Source organism: Macrotis lagotis, chromosome 6, assembly GCF_037893015.1.
Source record: "Macrotis lagotis isolate mMagLag1 chromosome 6, bilby.v1.9.chrom.fasta, whole genome shotgun sequence".
NCBI classification, from domain to species: Eukaryota; Metazoa; Chordata; class Mammalia; order Peramelemorphia; family Peramelidae; genus Macrotis; species Macrotis lagotis.
In genome coordinates this window covers 32812696-32836464 of record NC_133663.1, presented here as the reverse complement: position 1 = coordinate 32836464, position 23769 = coordinate 32812696, and the positions used below count along the sequence as shown (strand labels likewise).

The 23769-nt window shown below is 38.7% G+C and overlaps 1 protein-coding gene across 1 annotated transcript in view; it reads right to left on the bottom strand.

Annotated features, from left to right (window-relative positions):
• Positions 1-23769, bottom strand: part of FNDC3B (fibronectin type III domain containing 3B) — a 351337-nt gene that overhangs the window by 74026 nt on the left and 253542 nt on the right. The window contains exons 7-11 of the mRNA XM_074190931.1: positions 22975-23033; positions 15130-15287; positions 13285-13344; positions 9297-9435; positions 6553-6606 (exon numbers count right to left, since the gene is read on the bottom strand). Coding sequence (XP_074047032.1) covers positions 6553-6606; positions 9297-9435; positions 13285-13344; positions 15130-15287; positions 22975-23033 — 470 coding nt within the window. The remainder of the gene's footprint in view (positions 1-6552; positions 6607-9296; positions 9436-13284; positions 13345-15129; positions 15288-22974; positions 23034-23769) is intronic.

The window sequence follows — 23769 nt, the reverse complement described above, 5'->3', positions numbered from 1 at the left end:
GAGAAGTAATGGGTGTGAGTTGGCTGTGACTCACTACAAATAATTAAAGAGGTGAAATGATGTGAAGGATGTTATCAGAGAAATGTTTAATAGCATGAAGTAGATAACCACAAAGTAGATGGGCTGGCCCCAAACATGATAACTAATCAGCTGTCCATCCCCACAATGTTAAGAGCTTGAGAGAAAGGTCATTAATATGAATAATAGACCCAATGGACCCTTCTCCCTCTCCTCATCCCATTAGTAGAGGAATGAAGGAAGATTTTAGTAAGCTGTTTCTCTCTCTCTCTCTCTCTCTCTCACACACACACACACACACACACACACAGAGTCAATGGACAGGATGGATACATGGTGGCCTTCATTACTGGAGCAGTATTATTAAGAGTAAAGATCCCTCAAAGATGTATAAAGATCACCTTGCTTCATTTTCACAACTCCATGTGGCAGCTACGACAGACACCACCATCCTTATTTTATAGCCAACAAGACCGGCTTGAGGAGTCTAAGAGATTAGCTCCGTGATCATCAAGAGTGGAATCGACATTTGAACTCAGATTTCTCCCAAGTCCCAAGCCTATCTTTCCTTCCTCTAGATAGTGTTCTAGCCTGCCCTTTTTGGTATCTTCCCAGGTTCTTTCAGGTTCTAAATATAATTATGTATCATCTTCTCATAAATAAGGTTTGCAGAGTGCTTCATGGTCTCTCGTATGATGCTCACAACTCCAAGGAAGGTTCTACTGTCCTGATACAATTTATTGATGAGCAACCCTTCAGGCTTGGGAGAACTGAATGCCTTATCTGGGGGTGGTCACAGAGGTTGGAAGGATCTGAGTCAAGATTTCTTCATTCATTCCTGCTTCCAGGTTCAGTGCTATACCCACCCTACCACCGGGTTACCTCATGTGATCTTGAAACCGCCCATGAATACACAGTGCATTCAAGTCCAGTGAGCACTGTTGGCTCTCTCCTGGCCTGAGCGGCTTTTGAAGGCCCTGCCGGATTCAAACACACTCGCCAAGGATACGCAGACGGCTTGGTGTTTCGGCAACAGCCCAGATCAGCTCATCTGTCAGAAACAGCCACGTTAATTGAAATAAAAAATAAGGCTGTGGCCGCCAGCTGAATAGCAGCCAGAGTCAAGAGATTTAGTCTGTGAGTGGGTCTATATTTAGAAGCTGTTCCAGCACGAGCAGACCCCAGGCATCATCAAAGACACATGTTGGCTTCACAAGTCAAATGAGCATATATTTCTTCAGGATAAGGAGAAACAAAAAGGGGGCACATGGAGGACAGGGTGGGGAGGAGGTTGTTAGAGATATGTGACACTCCATAGTCTGGGTGGTTTCAGAAATTCTGCAATGCCAAATGAAACTCGTTCCCCCCAACCCTGTCTTTGTTTTTCTCCTGAGTTCCAGGGTGGTCAATGAGATGTTTGTGCTAGTGGTGGGCAGGGGGATGAAGTTCTGTGGGGTTTGCATCCATTTGCTACCAAATGGCAATGCTTCCAAGTCATAGTCCTCAAGTTAGGGGAAACGAGCAAGGAACACTGGATGGATTCCAGGTCAAAAAATCTCTCCCGATGCCTTCCATCAACTGCACATTTCATTTGGGTCCATTTAGGGTCAGAAATATGAATGAGCACATCAAATTACTTACCCATCTATATTTCCATCAACTTAATAAATATGATCGATCTCTCTGTACAACTACCTATCATCTTCCAGTCATTTCTCTACCTTTCTACCCTTAAGGTTTAGGTACATCCATCCTTAAATGACTTAATGAGATCATAGCTAGCAGTGGTAAGTCTCCATGAACTTGAACTTTGACTCTTTTAAAGGCTGGGTCAAATGCATGGCTGAACAATGGAAAACAGCAACAGGTTACCTCGGGTGTATTGAGGGCAAGGAGAGAAAAAGGTGACAAAGGCCAAAGAAAATATTTGACCATATGGCCCGGGTTGGTCTATAATGACCAAGGTTGGTCCCAAAGAAGAGGTTTGAGAATGGACTCACCTGCCATTCTTCTTTGAATCCTAAGGGACTAAGGATAAGGAACCTTAAAATGCTGAACTGATTTTATTTTTTCCTCTTCTTACAAAAGAAGACTTTAAAAAATACTTGTATGTGATAAAATATAGCTCTGTGGATGGGGATAGGATGAAGAGACATACTGAAATGCTGGGATATGACAGCGATGCAAAAATAAAAGATCACAATAATTTTTTTTTAAAAAAGACCCTATGTCTTTCTCCCCCCGCCATGCTTGTTTGAAAAGAAGGGAGGTCATGGGGGAACATGAAACATGTTTTCTATCTGATGAAACATCAAAACACAACTTGAAACCCCTAAAAAAAGTAATTTGAATACTGCATTAGGTTGAAGAATCAGGTTATTGTTTACTGCTTTGATGAGTTATTTTAAAAATCAAAACCATAGCTTTAGTTCAGCACCTTAGCTGAATCTGAGGTGACAAATGGTAATCACAGTTGCCATTTGACTTCTTCAGTCACCATAGAGGCCTGCAATTTTGCCTGAACTTAAAACTCTGCATGGAGGATGCCTCTGATATCATTCCAGCCCTATGATCCAACCTTGGGGATCCAAGCCCATTCCACTGCATTGATCTTTGTTCCATCAGTATTGAATGACATTTCCTTGGGAGAATTCTCCATTTTCAAAGTTTGCCCATTCTATAGTCCAACTGACTGTTCCTATTAGTCAACAGGAAACCCCAAAACTAAAGGCCTTTCTGGGGTTAACTGAGTCACTTCAGGAAAAACCTTAGGCAAGATGCTAGTCACAGTTCACACAAAACATCTCAGTGTTTCTGTAAATTTTACATCTGGGTGCTGAGTGAAAAGAGACAAATCTCCAACCACCTCAAACTCATTACCAATACCATCGACCCTGATGTCAATTCTGTTGACTATTCAATAATTCCCATTAGAATTTGTTTTCAACCACGCCTTGACTTTGTGACTTTTGTCACTTGTAAATCTCATTTTCTGCTTGGTCCTTTTCCTTCTTATACCTTGAAATCAAAATGGGCTTGGCCTGCTCCTGACTCCAGGGTCAGCACTCTATGCACTGGACCATCTAATGCCCCTTAAGCCAATGAGTTGAGTTTTGAAGGAGTTAAGAATGACAAGAGGATTAGGTAAGAAGAGCACTCTGGGTCTGGGGGATCAGCCCAAACAAAGGCCGAGGTGAGACAGGAAATGTTGTAGAGAGGGAACAGTCAAGAGGTCAGAAAGGTGAAATGTTGGATTCTTCCCCTAGGCCCTAGTTTCTAAAAGCTGGGGTCCAGATATACTACGACCTCCTCATAACTGAGAGAGTTCCTGACTGTGAACTCATCACTAAATGAAGAGTGTTGGAAGTTAGGCAAATATTGCTTTTCTGAGCTGATAAGCACCGAGTCTCAGATCTGTAAAGCCTGCCAGAGAAAGGCAGAAGCCATGGTGCACACCCAAACTCTTCTCAGCCTGTGATCAGTAAGACTATCACTCATTAGTATCAGGAGGGAGACGGAAATGCAAACTCGGGGTATGTGACCAAAAGGAAATTAAAATGTGATGATGACTCACAGCAGCCCTTCAAGTTGGAAGTTGCCCTGAAAATGATATCCTGCCTTTAACGACTCAGCTATCACCCCAAGGAATTACAGGAAAAATGCCTTCTGGCTCAGAACACTGTAGAACGGGAAATAATTGTAAGAGCCTCTGACAGGCCTGTGGAGCCCTGAAAGGGGAGCCCAGGGAACAAGGAGACTGGTCATCTCAAGGCAAATGGCTAAGACTTGGACCAAGGAGTATATTTCTAAGAAAAAAGACAAGTCAAAGGCTTCAGAGCAGACTCATCGATGGCCTCATCTTGGGGGAACTCTCGAGGATCTCCCTCATGACAGTTGTGTCTCAATATTCAAAATGGTAGATGACAGTTCAATAAGAATCTAATGGGAAAGGATGCTCCCACACTGCAGTCATTATGTAGGATGGTAATGCAATTAGGCACTTGATTGGAAAATCTAAATAAATTATGGCAATGGTTTTGGCCATTTGGGCCAATACAATGTGAATTCTTTAAAAAAGTGCTGTGCAAAATTTCAAGTGCTAAATAAATTCAAGCTACACACACACACACACACACACACACACACACAGATGAAAAGAGCTAAAAGGCAACATTTTATGTTTTGCAAAGTACTTTACATGTGTTACTTCATTTGATCCTAAGCGCACATACAAGGTGACCTTGGAATGGGAGGAGGAGGGGATGCCCTTCAGTTGTCACAAGATCCCTATGAAAAAGAAGGAATGGGCATTTGGTGGTCCAGATTTGGTGATTTATTGAGCTACAGAGCTCCCAGGGAGTAAATTTACCAATTCCTCAATTGTGTACTATGGCACCTATCCTGCTTTCTATCTATAACATAATGAAAGAAGAAGGGAGAGAGGGAAAGATAGAAAGGGAGAGAAAAAGAAGAAATGCAAAGAAAGAGGAAACAAAGTAGGAAAGGAGTGAAAGAAAAAATATAAGAAAGAAAGGAAAGGAATAAAAGGAAGGAAGGAAACAAAAGAATGGAAGAGAAAAAGGAAGTCCAAACAAGATGGCACTAAGCATGGGACCCCAGGCCACCTGTGTTGGGACCTTTGTGGCTGGAAGTGGTCAGGAGATAGTGTTTATACATTTCAGCTCAGACATAGGATCTGTTCATTTCTTTCCTTCATTCTGCCAAGATACTTCTATTATTGACTAAAAAGGAAGAAAGCTAACAACTGAGTCACAATCCCCATTTCCTGTAACACCTGGGCTTTCTTTGCAGGTCCCCCATCCAAGTCCCTCCACTGGTCACTGTGACCTCAATTAACTCATGAAATCAGTCCAAGGCCAATGACCACAGGAAAAACAAGAAGTAAAGACTGAAACTTGGTCCGCAGAGATGTCCAAAGAGAGAGGCAGGCCGCACAAATAGAGGGTCCAGAGGCAAAACTGAGCCACCCGCAAAATTAGAAAAGCACGAGATTCTGTGAAACTTCAGGACACGAGAAAAATGTCAAGCTGGTGGAGAGACTAAAAAACTGAAAAGCATCTGTAAGCTGGCCTTTGCTGGGATTTCACTCATCCTTTGGGGAATGGGAAGATGCTACTGATTACTTGTTCACAGTCCAGTCGAGCTCATTCCCAGCTCTCTTGGGCTCCTATAACATGTTCTCAGCAGGGACTGTCTGGGCGGTTTCATTTTTCAATCAGACCACCTTAAATAAAATAATGCCGTATTTGTAAGGCATCCTGGTCAAGCCTGCCTCTTAAACAGCCTGCATACCCTGAGCTCCTTGCCGAGTTCCTAAGAACAAGAGATCATTGTCTTTTGGTTTCTTGGAACCTGGTCTGTTCAGATGTAATCCAGATGGGGAAATAAGCTTCTGCTGAAAGTGGTGAAGGGTCTTCTCACACGTCAAATTCTACCTCGAAAATCCCACTGGACAGTGATCATTTTACAGCTAATTAAATAACCACACAACAGCAACAACAACAATGCCTTTGGTTTTCCACATCTGACAAGATTTGATAATTAATTCATTTTTTTTGGCCCAAATCTGCAATCTTCTCGATCATTGTACTCCCTAAAGTTTAATCCAAGGATATTAGTTATCTTGCATCTGGAATGGAATGACCTTCTTCTTCCTAGACCTGCTATTTCCTGTGCCAAAAATCTCCAGGCTGTTTGCAAAATCGCTGATACTGAGATAATCACTGGGAAATAAAAGAGAACAACAAAAAAATGGCCAAAGAGAGCCAAGACCCAGATTGCTAAAAATGAATGGCACGTGTGAGAAACAAGGCCTTCCCAAGTATGTCTTTTCCAAGCTGAGAAGCTGTCGATCAGCATCATGTCACAAAGGAACTAGGTCCTGATAAGAATCAATACAGACAAGAGGAGACTGATTGTAAAAACAAAAACAGCCCATCCATGCCACAAGAGGGTGGCATCAATTCCAGCATGGGTTTTACACAATGAAAGAATTTCCATACGTTTCCATACAGTACAGATTGAGAGAATGAGTTGACTTAAAAGAGTCAAAAATGACTCCTCTATTGACATGACAAAGGGAGGGAAACAAAAAAGAAATATTTTTCTTTAGACATAACCATGATTTATAAAGGATGCAAAAATTCAAATTTAAATGTGACAGTTTGTGGACATCATCAAGAGATTAAAAAAATAACTGATGATGCTTGATTAATAATTATACAGTATAGAACAAAACTGCCAGAAATAATAAGTTGAGCCTATTTTATTTTTAATTTGGAAAGCATTCTTAAATCTAACTGAGATCATTCATTTGACTGAGAGTTGTGTGTCTACTGCTTTGTTCTGCCTTAGTTTTCAATGATCGATAATTATAATTGCATCTTCTCACTTTTTTCCATCCTTCATATGGTAATTGTGCAGAATATTTCTTTGATACCAGTAGCATGCCATTTGGTCGATGAACTCTCTTTAATGGATGCTATTTTAACAAATGGATAAAAGGATGCCTACCTCATCCCATTCTAAAAGGTAGCTGGTGACCTTTGAACCATTGTCGATTGGTGCCTTAAAAGAAAAAAAGGAAACAAAAGGAAATTAGTATAGCTTAAACTCAAACATCCATCCTCTCCCTCCACTTTACCAAGGACAGGTCTGAAATCTTATTGGTGTGAGTCCCTCCCCACTGTAGACTAGAGCCCACCCTCGGCTTCTGTTCTTGTGAGGTCTCTCATGAGAGCTTTCAGCAGATCTTCCACAGAGGATCCAACTCAACACCTTCCTCCAATTCTTCAATGTCTCGACAGAACCAAAGACCACCATATTACTGCATAAATTACAAGTGCTCTCGAGACGTCCAAACCCCCACCATACATAACCCAGCCAGTCAGAAGCCAACCCAGCAACGAAACCTTACAATTTGTCTTCCAGATGCTACTGAACAGAATTCATGTCCCTCGGTAACTCACTGTTAAGCTCATTCATAAATCACACTAGAGTGAGCATGTTCTCTACAAAACCAGCTACACTTTAAACTTCCTGAGGGAGGAAGCTGTGCATTTGGTTTCTTTTTTTGGAGGCTGCCCTTAAGAGTCTTAAGACATAATGGGCAGTCCATTCATGCCACAGTAGTCTGGAAATCTTTTAGACTGGTTTTCTTCGATCGTAGCAAAGAAAATTAAAGTAAAGCAGGGAGGGGGATGACTGCCACCATCACCAGGGAAGCCTCGTGTCTACTAATCTCTTATAACTTGAGAAATTCTAAAGTGTGGGAGGTCCATCAAGAAATAAACTGAAACTGAAATTAGAGCTTTCATTTCCAAGAGTACTGAAGAGGTTGGGGATGTATTTTTGAGGACTAAGTCAATAAAAGGAAAATGTCGATGTGAAGAGACTGCTCTCTTTTTTAATTATTAAAACTGCTGGGATGGTGGTGGACCACCCAAGACCACGATTTCATCCAGTGGGCTTCAAGCAGAGTCTAAATCTGTGATGCTCAACCCTGGTGGTTATTTCATTCCCCAGGATATCTTTAGTTATCTTGACAAAGGTACTGTAATGTCCTCAAAACAAAACTGACAACTGATTCTATTTTTTTTTCCTGAGAGGTAAAATTAGGCTATAGAGCACTTTTAGGAGGTGATGTCTACATGTCAAGAAATCAAGTCAACAATGACAGGGAGCCGAGAGTCCAGAAAGTTGGGTGATCACTGACCTGCATGATCCTTGGAAGCCAGGAGAGAAAATAGGATGGTTCAGTTTCTAAGCCAATTTTACCTCTGGCCTATTGGCTGAGACAGTCATGAAATGATGACTTCCTTCAGAAATATCCTGTGCTTACCTGCCCAGGTAGGATCACAGGCTTAGCCTGGGCTTCACAGGGAACCATTAGAAGCAAAGCTTCATCATTCCCCTGGCCACATTTCACAACTTGTTCTAGGGATACTATGTGGAAACGATCCTCACTGGGAAGTGGTTTTCTCAGCTGTTTGCTGTCTCTGTTTCTAAGTACTAAGGTCTTCAGGCAAAGTGAGGATCATGATGGTCACACTGGTGGCGGGGCATCACACCAAGATTTCTTGGTTAAGTTGAATGATTTGGTCCCTGAGGTCCCTTCCGTCTCTGACACACTGGAGTGGCTTTGGCAATGCTTTTCATAAGAATTTACTATATCGGCCTAAAAGCTATGACAGTAAGAAAAATCTGGGTCATCTTGGTCTTTCAGGGCTGGCATCTGACCTTAATAACCATGCCCAATAGTTATTCCCCCCTCCAGTGGGGGGAAGAAGAAAAGCTTCTGAGGTTCATGTCAGCAAATTTAAAACCAACATTGGGATTATCATTCAGTGTTAAGTTGGGGACTAACAATAGCTGCCTACAGCTATCTGCTGTTTTTTGAAATGCATTAAATAGCATTGCCTTGAATTATTCTATAATTGCTACCTTTCATTACTCCATCCTCCTTCTTGGGCCAGTGATTTCGCCTCTATCTAGTCTCAATGAAAAGAGGTCTTTCTGGAGTTTACAAAACTGTTAGCACATTTAATTAAAGTTGTATCAGGTATACTCAAGAAGTATACACCTATATACATACAAACACACTGTTAGTGGCTGTGTTCAAAGATTAACCTAATTTTCAGTCCAGTTTTTGTCAATATGTCACTTAGGCTATCTGCTCTTTGACTTGTGCATAGAAATATTTGGCAGGATTTGAAAAGCATTACTCATAGTGATGATTGAAATGAAAAGAATCAAAACCACTTACACAGAGAGGAAAAAAAGGAAAAAAAAGAAGTCATCAGGAATTTTTACTTAATTAAAACAATGAAATTCAAGGTGACCATCTAAGAGTTCAATGGTTTCGTATCCTCATTTTTGCAGGGGAACCCTTTTGGAATGTAGGTAATTGTGAGATTGCCTGCCTGCTCATCTCATAGAACTTGGTAGAATTCAGGCTAAGTTTTAAGCAGGTCTCTTGCACTTGGGTTCTGATTCTGACCACTGAATTCCCCCTCCTATGACAGGTAGAGATGCATCTGCTGGCTCCCACTAAAATAAACAATGATGAAATATTTCCAAAATGTCCCCTTCTAGATTTCTTCTCCATTTGTACCAAAAAACCCACTAGATACTGTATGGAGTCATGAAAAACAGTAACAATTAAATACTAATCATTGAAGCATTTATATAAAAATTAAATAATGATCACAACTCATATTTAGATCAGTATGATAATTTCAGCACTCTGATCAACCTACCTTCCACTGTAAAGTGAGTGAACTTTTGGTCCGATGTGACAACTTGGGTGGGTAGGGACTTTCAGGGGCACAGCTGTGAGTGGTGAAGCTAACGGGTTCAGAGCATGATCCCTTTACTGAATTGTACATTGCATATACTCTGAAAAGAAACACATGAACACATACATACATACACATGGATTCTGTGTCAAAGACCAAAGAAATCCTAATTTTTAATCTCAGTTTTTATCCAGAGCTTTTCCGGAGTGTTCTTTTTACTACTCAAATGATGACAAGTTCTCAGTTCTTGCCAGTCCCTTTTTCTCCTTTGAATTCAGAATCATGGAGATGTAGAAAGACCTCAACATTAGTCCCTCCACTGACATTTTCAAGTGCCGCCTTCTACAACAGGGCAGGAGACCTCTGGCCCATGGATCATATTGGTTAGGTGTTGCCAAGGCAACTGCAGGTGGGACGACTAAATCGGGGTTCATCAGGAGAAGCTTCTAACAGGAATTGCTTCCAAATGGAATAAAAGTCTTTAGAAGGAGGCAGTACCTTCTTCTTCTCTCCACAACTGAAAGCTGGACAGTTGGTCCTGAGATTTAATTCAAGGAGGAGTTGGTATGCATGGATGCTAAGGTGTCTTCCCACCACTCAAATTCAGGGCCGCCAAGAGCACATGCCCAATCCATAGTAGAAATGGCACATCCTCATGGTGGATGCCAATATGGAAGCCAGTAGAGGCTAGTCATTCAAATTCAAAGGATCGGCTCTGATTTCAGGCACTAGAGTTAAATATCTTTTCAAAGATTAGACAAGGACACATAGGACTTTGGTGCTTTATCAATAATTTCCCAATTTCTGATAGAAAGTGGCATGAACTAAGCTATTCAATAGCTGAAAATGGTTCCAATTTTGGAAACCTGGGCTTTCAGGTCTGCTGGGGTATTTTTTTTTCCATTGAAAAACAAAATTGGAGGATGGTTCTTGTCATGTTGTTTTTATAACATTGCCTCTTTCAAAAAAGGAAAAAACAATCTTTATTTTGAAGTTTGTAGGAATTCTACCTAATTTCTTTTTTCTAAGCCAGAAAATTTTGTTCTCCTCATTTTGTTTTAGAACCTACTGTCCTTCAAGCCTATGAAAACAGATTTATTCTGATTGCATTACATTTGGCCAGATCTGAGATTCCATTATTAAGGTGAAATCATGGTATGGGAATGCCCTTTCACTATAGAGAGGAGTATCTTGTCACCAATGGACAGTAGTAAAAAGAGTTAGCCACAATGGCATTGAGAGGTCAATGTCATGAAATTCTATTAGTGTTCTAGATTCCAAACATAAACATAAGTAGAATCATTAGTAATCATTAATACTTAGTATTTTCAATTAATTAATTATAGCCTACCGAAGCTCAGTACAGGGAAACAACAAGCATTTCTTTGTTTAAAATGGAATACGATGTATTCCTTTTTGATATTTTATTTGATGTATTCCTAATAATTAAAATGATATGTCATATATAACAATAGCTTTTAAATTTAAATTAGTTTAGGGGTCTTATTTCTAGGCCATATTAATATGAATAAAACAGAAAATACAGTAAAAATTAGAACTCTACATTCTCGGGGGTTAAAAGTGGGATGCCATTAATTCATTCTTCATATTTGTGCTTTTACTATTGAAAATTTTTTCTTCATGTGAACTAAAATATTTAATTCTCAAACAAGCAAACACAATGAGTCAGAGGTAGGAGAGATAAGCTGCCAGTTTCCTGATGGGAAAACTGGCTCTTTGGTCCCTCTACCAACCTGCCAATCAATCTTTCCTTAAGCAGTCCCCAAAGCTATGCTTGGCAGGGTCCCAAGGAAATGTAAGCAACTGCACTGGTGTGGAGACATATACATACATGTATATATATATATATATATATATATATATATATATATATATATATACATATACACATATATATATGTATGTATATATATATACATATATATATGTGTATATGTATATATATATATATATATATATATATACACACAGTACAGTCAAATGTCTCATGAAAATGAGGTAGCCCAAATAGGTATGGAAGTAGGACTTAGCAAGACATTTTGTTCATTTAAATTGTTATTCTTTACATTCTGATGAACCAATGACCACCACAATGAAATTCCATAAGCCAGCTCCATTGTTCTTAACAAGCCCTCTTGGAAAAATGCTGGTGGATATATGTTATCTGTTTTATGGAGACATTGCATTCTGAGTCTTTTCATGTCCATTATATGGGAAGCTACATGGCTCAGATCCAGAGTGAAGAGAAACGGAGGTTTAAATCTGGTCTCAGTATCTTTGACCAAGTCACTTACTTGTCTCTGGCCTCGGTTTCCTCATCTGTAAAATGGAGGGAGCTAGACAAGCTGCCCACTTGGCACTTTTTCCTGCTCTATTGCTAAGATCCTATGCCACCTAATCTACCAAGGGTTCTTTTTGCTGTCTGTAAGATAAAGGTGCTAGTCAAGACAGGCTCTAAGGTTCTGGGTCTGGCAGTCTCATGTTTCCAACATCTTCACTGGTTTGGGGAATGCCAGGAAGCTAAGGAGGGGGAGGGAAGGGGGAAGAGAAATTGGAACCCAAAATTTTTTTAAAAGAATGTTAAGAATTATTATTACATGTCAATGGGGAAAACAATAAATTATTATTTTAAAATTCCAGTTAGCTAGGGAAACCAGTTGCTCTCCATTCAGAGAAAAGAAAGCCATTTCATTTAAGAAGAAAACAAAACCAACCTTCAAAAAAAGACACAAAACCGAGCCCCACAATTAATGTAGTATTGAACATTCTAAACACTCAAGTCCTGGCTAAATGTTGATCAAACAGGTACATGAGGATTCTCAGAAATGTGCCCCCCTCCCCCCGCCCCGAGCCCCGAGCCTACCAGTAACCTGATCGGCCGGAGCCCCATCACCCTGTCGGCAAGGGCGGCCACATACTGAAAGCAGGTTTTTGGAGAGGTCTCATCACGAGATAATTGGTCTGGGAAATGTTATCCCCAAGATCGCATTGTTGGGAAAGTTACAGGGCCAAACTTTCCTGCGGCTGCTGAGTGATGAGAACATCTCTGAGACCAAAAATGTCCTGTGATGGGAAACTGGGGGAAGAATCAAAGGGTTTATAGAATTTCAGAGCTGGGAACCTCAGAGACCAGTTGATCCATCGTCTTCATTTTACAGAGAAGGAAATGGAGGCCAAGGAAAGGGAAGTGACTTGCCCAAAACCATGCTGGCATGACCCTGGCAGAGGACCAACTCATTAAAGATCCAGCACTTATTAACCACCTGCTGGGTGTGAGAAATTGCACTAGTTAGGGGGATGTGAATACAAGAAATTAAATGGTCTGTATCCAAATCTGCTGATTACAAATCCAGGGTTCTTTGGGAAATTCAAATCATTCTGATGTTTTTTAAAGTGAGCGATGACATATTTTTAATTGGGTCTAATATCTAGGTAGCTGAGAGAGGAAGGAAGAGAAAGAGATTTAAGACTCTGCTTTAAGGGAGAAAGGGGGAGGTCCAACTCCAGAATAAATGGACCAGGGAAATGACTAACAAAATTAAAAAAGAAAGAAAAATAGACTATAGCGCTGATAATGTTGACCTGGGATTTTCAAAGTCAAAATGCAAAAGTGTTCTATATGGGAGTTTGACACTACTGGGCTAGAAGACAGGGGGGTGTAGGAGCCAGTTAGTTGGAGAAAGACAATGACTAAATCTACCTTGGAAATTTGGAAATGCTACAAACCAGGACTGATGGATTTTTTGTTTTGTTGATTATCCAGACTTAAGAAAGTGATGGAGAAAAAAATAATTCAGATTAAACTTCAAGTTATGTTTTGGGTAAACTTCCTACCTTCTGGCGAGTCAGTTGATAGAGGGAGAGAGAGAAAAGAAAGAAAACGAACATACTATGCATTAACAGTAGAGGCTTGGGTACCACAACTCACCTGACATGATAATCTGTGGCTGGCCTAAGGTCTTTCAGGCTACATTCTAATTCTTCTCCACTAAAAAAAGAAACCATTGGTTAAGTTTAAAAGCAGCTTCAGAAACAATACAGGTCCTATTTTTTTGGTTTTAAAAGGAGATGAAAGAAAAGGTGATATTAGACTTGCTAAAGAATAAACACTAAGGGATGCCTTTCTATATTCAGAAAACTGTAAGATTAATTTTCCCAAAGTCATAATTCAAAAGTCAACAGCTGGCCTGTCTTCTATAGCAGGATCACATCATTCTTCAGAACCAATATAAGGAGCTATGTCATGACCCTTGTCATCTGAGGTGCTGAGGTCAGCAGAAGCTGAAATGAGCATCCTGCTCTCTCACCTGTTGGTCTCTATCTCCACTTTGTACCCCGTCACTAATGTGTTCATTTTGTGGCTCCAGGAGCCTGCACACTCCTTGTGGCCAAGGACTACTTCATTTTGGTCGAACCCAAGCACCTGACACTGAGCTTTGCAAACAGCAAGTCTGAATAAATAAATTGTTAATGAAAAACGAAAGCATTTAGATAAAGTCAGAGCACAAGTTACTCGGCTCAACTAACATACTCAAAATGGATGCGTTCAATTCTATTGGAAAGTTCTACTTGGTTTCCAAAGGGTGTTTTTATAATGACAATAATTATTTTAATTTTATATATTATAGATAAATACAAATATAAAATAAGTATTCATTTTTTAAAAAATCACAGAAAATGATTTTTTAAATAAACTCAAAGGTAAAAATTTAGTCAAATTAGCCATAATTTGAAATTTTTAATTTTAATTATAATTACTATAGTAATAATTAAATTTCAAATTACAAATGTTAAAAGAAAATGTCCCTTCTAATGAAGAGGAAGCCTTGAAATTATGAATAGTTACTCTCTAAAAGTTTTTTTGGACACAGCAGTTGATTGGGATTTGGAAGACATTCTCCCTGAGCATCAACAGCCAATGCAGAGGTTAGACTGATTCTGAGGTTGGCCCCCAAAAGCTATTTACTCCACAGTGTGTCTGAAACCAGTCAAAATGGGTTAGCAGCTCCAAAGTCCCTAATGGACATCAGTGGAGAATATTCACTGTTCTTGACTTGGGTTAGAAGCCACTGCTATCCTGAGGACAGAGACCATCACTCCTTAAAGCTCTCCAGTTCCTTGCCAGGAACAGGGGAGGGGATTCCCTATGTTCCATCTATTTGTGATGACTCCTATGGCTGAGGCAGAGAGTTAAGGGGATAGAACGTGGGGGGAAGGATAAGGAATTATAGCCCTAAAGAGCCCCAAACCATTGGCAAAAAATTTTCATGAGAAAGGATATAGGTTACTGGTTCTTTTGACTCCACTGGTCCAGGGAATTTTGGAATATACCTTTGGGAAAATTAATCTCTGAATTATAGGAGAGCTCCTTAGGGGATTAATGATAAATGAAGTGTTCATAGCCCAGGGTTCTTCCTGGCTTTGAGATCAGCTCTTTATCATTGGGCTCACAGATTTAGAAGGGACTATAGAATTCAACATTCTCAATTCACAGGATAAATAGCCCAAAGTACAGAGGAATAAATGACTTTTACAGGTTGACACAGCCAGCAAAATGTCTGATGTGAGATTCGATGTCTTCCTGATTCTCACTTCACTATTCTCCTAATCATATCACACTGTTTTTCAAAAGAAGATTAATATGTGACACTGCTAGGATTTAAAAATAAACTTTACTCATAGGAGAGGTGAATGGAAAGCATTCATTTTATTAGGATTATTCCATTTTTCTTCATGGGAAGGGTATAGAAATAAATGACCCATATAACCTTACCTGTAAATTATCTTATACTTTCCATCCCTCCCTTTGTCTGATAAGGCCACTTCATAACTATAGGGGTAGGGTGGGCTGTTGTGGGGTCTATCGCCACTTGAAAGGCCGGTGGGAGGGGACCATGTAAGCAGGACGGTCCTTGCTTGGACATTAGAGACCTAAAGGGGAAAATCAGGATAAAAAATGGTCAAATCGATTCTGTATAAACCTTCTGCAATGGATAACAGAATTGCACTTAGAAGCCTAAAAATGACAGTGAGCTTTAATTTGCTAATGGGTAAGAATTTTTAATTAAAATAGATTACAAAAAATACATTTTGTCAAATTCTTAATAGCATCATGAACCACATTGTCATTTCACATCCAGCCTGAAATCAGAAAACATCTGGACCAATAATAATGAAATCATACAAGGTAGGTACACTGCATATTTTGGGAAGAGTCCAATTGTATCTGATACTTTCATTCAAATGTTATAAAGCTAAAACTCAATTCTCTCTCAAAGTCAAATTTAACAATGATACACTACAATTACATAAAGCTCTGAATTAAAAACTGGTTTAAAAAAAGATGTTTGGCATGATGGATAGAGAGGAAATCTCAACTATATAAGTCCTGAGTTCCAATGACACCTCTGATTCAGAATCGCCTAAACTCTCTCCATGACCCATGGAAATACAATTAAGAGCAGAGAAGTTTCTAATGTACATTTATATTCTTCTTTGGAAGTAGCTATGCCACTGAGATCATAGGTTTAGTGTCTTCCATGACCTGGAGGATCTGGTTTTGATTCTAAGCTCAGCCATTCAGGTTTAGTCTCTACATCTGTAGATTGAGGGGGTGGATTTCCCCTGGGGTTCCTCAAAGTTCTAAGTCCATGATCACTAAAATGGTAAAGAAAGCAATGAATTCTAATGCCTGCTGAAAATTCATGGCTTGCTAATGCCTCAAAAATAACTATGAAAAGAATCCATTCATGAGTCCAATGAACCAATGAATTAATTATTTTTCTATCTCCATGATAAAATGATGGTTTATCATAATTAAGTAAATTTTTTTTAAATAATTTTTTTTGCCATCTTTTATTGTTTGCTTCACTTTATGGAGTCCTCCCTCACCCCCTCAAAGAACTATTCCTTATAATAAAATAGTAAAAGAAATTAAAAAAAAAACCAAAAACAGTCCAGAATATTGAAAACAAGTCATAGTAAATCTGTAGCATTCCACATCTATAATCGTCTAGCTTCATAATGAGGAGGGAGATGTCTTCCAATCTCCCTTCTTTGGAGCCAAGCTAGGTCATTAGGATTTGATGTCATTGGGTTTCAACAATGTTATGGGTGCCATCACTCTTTCCATTTACAATGTGGTAGCAAATGTAGATTTTTGTCTTCCTAGTATAGCAGCATTCTCTTTGCATAAGTTCATATAAGTCTTCTAAGACTTCTTAGCATCATCAGATTTATTATTTATTCTATAAAAAATATTATTTTGCTTTTATGTGCCACAACTTGATCAATTACTCCTAAATTAATGGGAATTCTATTGTTTCAAGGTCTTTGCTAGCATATATATATATATGTATATATATATATGTGTGTGTATATTTATGCTATAAAAATCTAATGCATATGAGTTTTCTTTTGAATCACTGACTTTCTTGGGATAGTTCTGTTTTTATCAGTGACTTCCTTGGGGTAGTGGAATTTCTGGATCAAAGGAAATTTTATGTCTTCTTTACATGATTTTATTGTAAATTTTGTTTAAAAAGAGAACCATGACATGAGAGAATCATGAAAAAAAAAACTGAGGTCTACTTAGCAGTTTATTTTTAAATTTTTCAACAGAGAGAAAAGGATGCCCTTTTCCCTAAATTTTTTATGCCTCTCATTTCTTTCTTCAGCATCCTTCAATGGTTCTCTATTCCTTATCCAGTAAAGTTCAAACTCTTATATTTAACTTTGGGGGCCCTCTATAAACTATAATTACCACTATTTTTCAAATTTACTCTTATTCTCTCTACCACATATTTTACATACCTGGCCCTGAATATAAAGACACCTAAAATCTCCTGCCACCATGTTATTGCTGACATTGTAGTCTATGTCCATAAGTACAGAATAGTACTTACAAAGCTCAGATAGTAAATTTTAATTGGCTAAGGGGAAAGAATTTTGTTATATCTCCACACTAGTCTGTAAACCCTGAGGCTAGGGATTCTATTCTATTTCAATTTCTCATGTATTCTAGCATAAGGACTACAACTTTGAAGGCAGTGGAAAGAGCCTTTGGTTCAAATCCACCCTCTGACACGTACTAAATGTGTGACCCTGGTTAAGTCACTTAAAAAAAAAAATGTTTGCCTCAGTTTCCCCAACTGTAAAATGGGGGTAGTGGTAGCTATTTTCTAGGAAAGTTGTTAGGATCAAATAAGATAAATATTTGTAAAGCATGGTAGGTGATATGTAAAGACTAACTACTGTCATAAATGATAATGATAGAGGATTCTTAAGTATTAATAAATTACCAGGTCATTATCAAACTACAAGGAAAGGAAAAGAATGAAGTTTTGAAATAATTGGACAGAAATATTTTTATTATCCAGTTTTTGTTAAAACATATACATTTTGATAAGGAGGACTTTGTTAAGTCAAGGACTTTTTTTTTATTAACTAAATTGATTAAGTACTGGAAATCAGAGAAAGAAATGACAATTTTATATGAATTTGAGAAAATGCATTAAGAAAATAGCTCCTATTCATAGAGTTCCTTAGGGCTTGCAGAGTACTTTGCATATATTATCTCATTTGATTAAGCAATGATTTCATGAATGGCTCCTTAAAATGATATTCTGTCTCTCAATAAATAGCAAATATAAATCACATCCCTTGAGATGCTAAATAGCCATGGATTCCTATCAATTTGCATTCCTGGCAATGCAGCGATGCTGGGCACCATTTCTCTCTGGAGAAGTTAGCTCAATGAGCGTGCTACCCTGCAATAAATGTTCAATATGTGACATGTATTTTTCAGGGCTAGGCTTATAAAGAAAAAACAATCCCTGAACCTCAGCACTCTTCCATTGAGGCTACTTTCATTCTAAGAACACATTTCAAGGGAGCCCAGAATGGCCAAGGAGGGCAAATAGGATACTAGGAAATGGAAAAATACCAGCAGTTTCCCTAGAGGAGCATATGACCATGACCATGTCCCTTTCTCCCTATTTTTTGGACAGTTATTAAAAAAGTCAAATGGTAAAGGGGAAATTAAAAAATTTAAAAGCACTGGCCATGGCGACATCCAATTATCCCTATCATCAGCTAGTTTTACTTGGAAAAATCCAGAGAATTCACAGAGAGATTATTTGGACCAACCCAGAAGGGAACTGGAGACATGTAATTATTTCTCAGTTGTCACAAAATCACAGATGGGGTTTTAAAGGTCATTTAGTTCAAATTTCTCATTTTACAGAAGAGGAAACTGAGGTCTGGGGGTGGAGGGGAGAGGAAAGTGACTTCTTCAAGATCACAGAGCTAACAAGAACTGTCAGAGAGAGAAAAATTCTAACCCAAAAGGATGAGAGAGAGAGAGAGAAGAGGCAATATCAACATACCTCCATTTAACTGGAAAAGTAAGTATGTAAAGAGGTATGATAGATAGAAGGCAGGATGAATGAAATTTAGGGGTTCTTAAGTCTTTTTTTTTGGAGGGCGAAGAGGGAGGCTTATACTCCTTTGACAGTCTAGGTCTTGAACTAGTTCCTTTTCATTGAATGATCCAATTTAACCTACCCAAATTAACACTGGAGGTGCTATTCTATCAGTTAGACCAAGACGGAAACAAATGTTTTTGAATTGGTTAAGGTATAAGAGACAGGGCAAAGGATTGGGAATTGTGCAAAAGTCAGTGATTTAGAGTTTAAAATCATATCTATAGAACAGAAATGACAATGAAAAATAATCTGAAATAGTTTACAGATGGCATATAAGAATCAAGTTGTTCAATGCATAAAATAAAATGCATGAGAGGACAAAGGAAAACAATTAGATTAAAAAATCAAATGATCAAAATAATAAAAGAAAAAAGTTCAGACTCCCAGGTCAAAAAGTCCTGTCACATGATAAGTGGGTTTCCTAGGCTTATCAGTAAATAACGTTGGTATAAAAATGATTTTAGAGTTCATATAAAGTATCCATTATGCATCATTCATATACTCATAAGAATCATTCTCATCTGTTTATTAAAACAATATCCTGAGGAACTGCTATAGAAAACAATTAGCCTAATTTTAGCCAGTCTGTGTACTAGGAAGTGCTACAATTTCATTTCCTTCTAATCATTCCCATCTTTAGCCTGCCTTTCCTCCCTCAACTTTTGGCTTTCTCCCCTCCTCATTCTCATTTCCTCCCTAGCCATTTCCCACCCCTCACCCTGGCCAACAAGTGCCAAACAATGAGTTTTTGCCTGAAACAGAATATCCATCATTTTCCCAACAAGCCTCCAATTGAAGGCTGCCATTTTCCTACAGAGAAAAACTCAGACCAACTCATCCTGGTTTGGCTTCAGGGAGGGAGGGAGAGGATGGGTGGCCCAAGGAGGTGCTTTAGAAGCCTCCAAAGACATTCCAGGGTCCCATGGCAAGGGGATGGACCTCCAGCTTCAAATGTGCCCCAAGACAATAGTGTGATAAAGCAAGGGGAAAACAAACCACCCAAGAGAGTGTTCTCCATGAAAGAGGTCCTTGTGAATCTAGGAATTTCACAACCAACAGCTTCCTTCCCCAATTTCTGATTGTCTGAGGACCATCAAAGCGTCTTGCACATTTCTGCAGCTGTTTACCTTTCAAGGAAATATCTCTTACATACATGGGGCAGATGCCTATATTAGGTCAGTTTGCTCACTGGTGGGCCCTTCAAATCAATTGTGGCTTGAAGTTCAGTAGAGTTACTCATTAGCAAGTGGGAACAATAGTCAATGCAAAGTCCAGGTTGTATCTGTTTACAGGGTCAAAGCAAACTGCTCATTTATTAGTGAGAATATTTCCAGTTTTACTACCAAAGGAAATAAAGCAATTTACAGGGTTTTTTAAAAAAATAAAAGTAGATATCTCTTGATATCTATTTAAGATTTATTTATACTATTTAATTTATGATACTATTATTTATACTATTCGAGATTATTTTTTAATGTTATTTCTATTCTACAGATATGGTTTTAAATTCCAAACCGCTGATTTACTTTTGTACAATTCCCAATTCCACTACCCTTAGCCAATCCCAAAACATTTGTTTCCGTCTTGGTCTAATTGATGGAATGGCACCTCCAGTGTGAATTTGGGTGGGTTAAGTTGGATCATTACAGCTAAAAAAGAAACTCGTTCAAGGTCTCATTTTTACAGAGAAAGAAACTGAGGCCAGGAGAGGGGAAGGAACTTTGGGGAGGTTCTTGACCTCACTATGGAAGTAGCAGTCAAAAGAGTTCTCTCAAGCAAATGAGGCCTGCTGCCCAACTCCAACTCCATAGCTCCTCAGGTCTTGAAACCAAAGCTTACATGACTTTCAACTACAAGAATGCCAGTAGGAAAACAGCAATTCAGTCAATGAATGACTCAATAATCAATTATTTTATCTCAGTATTATGCTGCCTAGTGAGGGGTACAAAATAAAATACCTATCCCTGGCATTCAAGAAGCTCCTCCCATGTTACAACATTAAGCTGTAATTAAAAAAATAAAATATACACTTTTTATATTCAAAGAGCCACAGGTCATAGAGTTATGAACTGTAGTTAGGGAAAAAAAGGAGGCGAGGACATCAAGATCCTTTGGGTAACCAGTAGAAGAGACGTCCTCCTTTGCTTCTCAATGCAGCAGCTGTCATCTGGGGTATTTCTTTACCTGTAGAAGGACTCCTTCTCTGGGGTGGCATCTCTGGGGCTAGTCTGATTGCTCTTTTTGCTGCTAAAACATTTTGTTTCTATTCTTTTTCTTGATATACTGGATATACTTGATATACTGGAAGGTCCATGGGGACTCCAGAACCTTAGACTTGGAAGGGATCTCAGATTCATTTGGTTTTGAGAAGATCTCAAGTAAGAGTTTGGGAAACTACTTACCAAGGTAGCCCATTTACTTTTAGATAGTTGTAATTATTAGGAAGTTTTCCCTTATACTAAGCCTAAATCTAACTCTTTGATTGTATTTGATGCTGTCTTCTAAGATAAAGTAAAAATAGTCCAGTCTCTTCTTCCATATAATAATCCTTGAAATGTTTGAAAATAACTATGATATACCTCTCTCCCTATACATCTAATTCTTCAGGCAGATTCTTCCATTGATTCCCCCCCAACCGATTATTCAGCTTAAAAAGATTCTCCTTATAATATAGTACCAAGAGCTGAATACCATACCTTATACTTCCTCTTATGAAGAAGTGGGGCACTATGGTATAGTACCTCTGATGTTGGACTTGGGTGATTTGTTGAGCTGTTTTTTCTCTTGTGTTTATTCTTTGTTATAAGGGATGGGTATTCTGACAAGAGAGAACTCTATAGGGAAATTTTAGTAATAAAGCCTCTAAAAATATCAACAAGAATTTAAAAAAGCTGAGATTGGTACAAAAAATGTGTTGTGGGAGGCTGAGGAGATAGAGACATGACTTCTGATATATTCATGACATGAGCTATACTAACTATAAATAGACTGTGTTGTTTCCAGGTTGAAAGAGGTTATGATCATTCCTCCTTGAAAAAAATGCACTCACAAAGTGAAATACAGCTGTGATGAAGAGATGAGTGTTTGTATATGCATGGTTATGTATTCACATATATGAACACTTACACATGTGTGTATATATATGTATATATACACCCATGGAAGACAGAGAAATGGGAGAACAGAGAGGAAAGGAGGGATGGATAGATGGAAGAATAAATATATTTAAACCATACATCACAGATCTAGAAAGGGAACCTCCCTCATTTGACAGAAATGTTTCTATACACATACATTTGAATGTTCATACTATATATGTGCAAAATTTATAAAAATATGTAAATATAAACACCACATAGTTGGGTTTTGATACAGTTCTAGATCTCTTTGGAAATATATCACTCCAACAGCAGATTTGGAGCACACATCTAAGAAGACACAATCTGATAACTAGTCACTTTGATAAGATGTTCCAATGAGTCAGTCTTAAAAAAAAAAAAAAAAAAAGAGGAACCTGTGTTTCCATTTTGAACCAGAAAGATTTCCTCCATCTCTAATGTGGCCAGTCTTAGGGGAAAGACTGAGTCAACATTTTGACTTTTTAAACGTGGATCTCAGAGCACCTACAGGTTAGAAATCTAAATATTTAAACCACAGAATCCCCTACTGTGCTGATTTTTGTTTACTCCAAGTGGAGTGAATATTTTGGACACAATTTCTCCTGATAACATCCAAATGTTAGTACAGAATTAACCAGTCAAAATAATTAGAGCACCAGTTTGGGTTAAGTTGCTATTTATATGGGTAAGGAACAATTTTCCAAAAGAAAACAACAGACTAGTCTGGGCTGGGGATCTGAAAAAGGAAATCCTGAGGTGCTTGGAAGGTGGGAAGACGATCCCTTAGCTCCCAGAACGTCTAAATAAAGAGGTCTGAGTATAATATGACAACACAGTAGTCTCCTTTTCAGGATTCTTCATGCTCTATTAATAACCAAAGACGATTTCATATTTTATGAGGGACCTGCAAAGGTTCACGGCCCTTCCTCTTAACTACCATCTGGTGTAAGAAAAGAATACAACTTGAAATATTTATGAGACTGTCATTGATGCTGAGAAATCCCAAAGACATACCTGTGGTTTCTCAATTCCTGAAAGAATGTCTTGGACCCTTTTTGCTTCCGAGTCATACTCTATGGGGAAAAAAAAAGAGAAAGAAGAAAAGAAAAGAAAAGTTACTACCAGTAGATGGCAACCACTCCCAAATCCTTCAGGTTTCCACAATGGCATCTTAATGAGGAGTCATTACCACTCAGTTCTATCTAACAAGTGAACTCTTGGCAACATTTTTAGGGAATGAAAACCAGAAGAAACATAATCTTGTCTATGAAAAGGTCAACTGTGCCCAAGGACAGGAGCTCCCGGTGGAGGGATGGGAGACGTGTTGACTTGCGTATACACATGTGGACGAGGTTAGCACCTGGCTTTATTCAGCGAGATGGCGGCCTTATGAGAACGAACTAGAACTAGAACGAACATTAGGCCCAACTCAGACCAATCTTCTCATTGCATAGATGAGGAAAGAAGCCCAGATATGAACAGTGGCTCATCCAGGGCCATTATTACTCAGTGGTAGAAGGAGGCGAGGAATTCTACAATTCAATTCAAATCAATTCAATGAGTTTTATGCAGGGTCAGTACTGGAGATGCAAAGAGATAAATAAATATTCTTTATAGGCCCAGAGACTAGAACAATCACCTCCTGGCACAAGGGAGCTGTTTCATGAATGCTGGTAAACTGATTAAATCTTTGAGAGAGAAGGAAGCAATAGAGCAAAGTGTTTTCCATCCCTCTTTAGGCTGCACTCCTTTTGGAGAGAAGGGTCAAGAGCAAGAAGGAAAAAAGACAGAAAGGTTATAGGCCAGAAC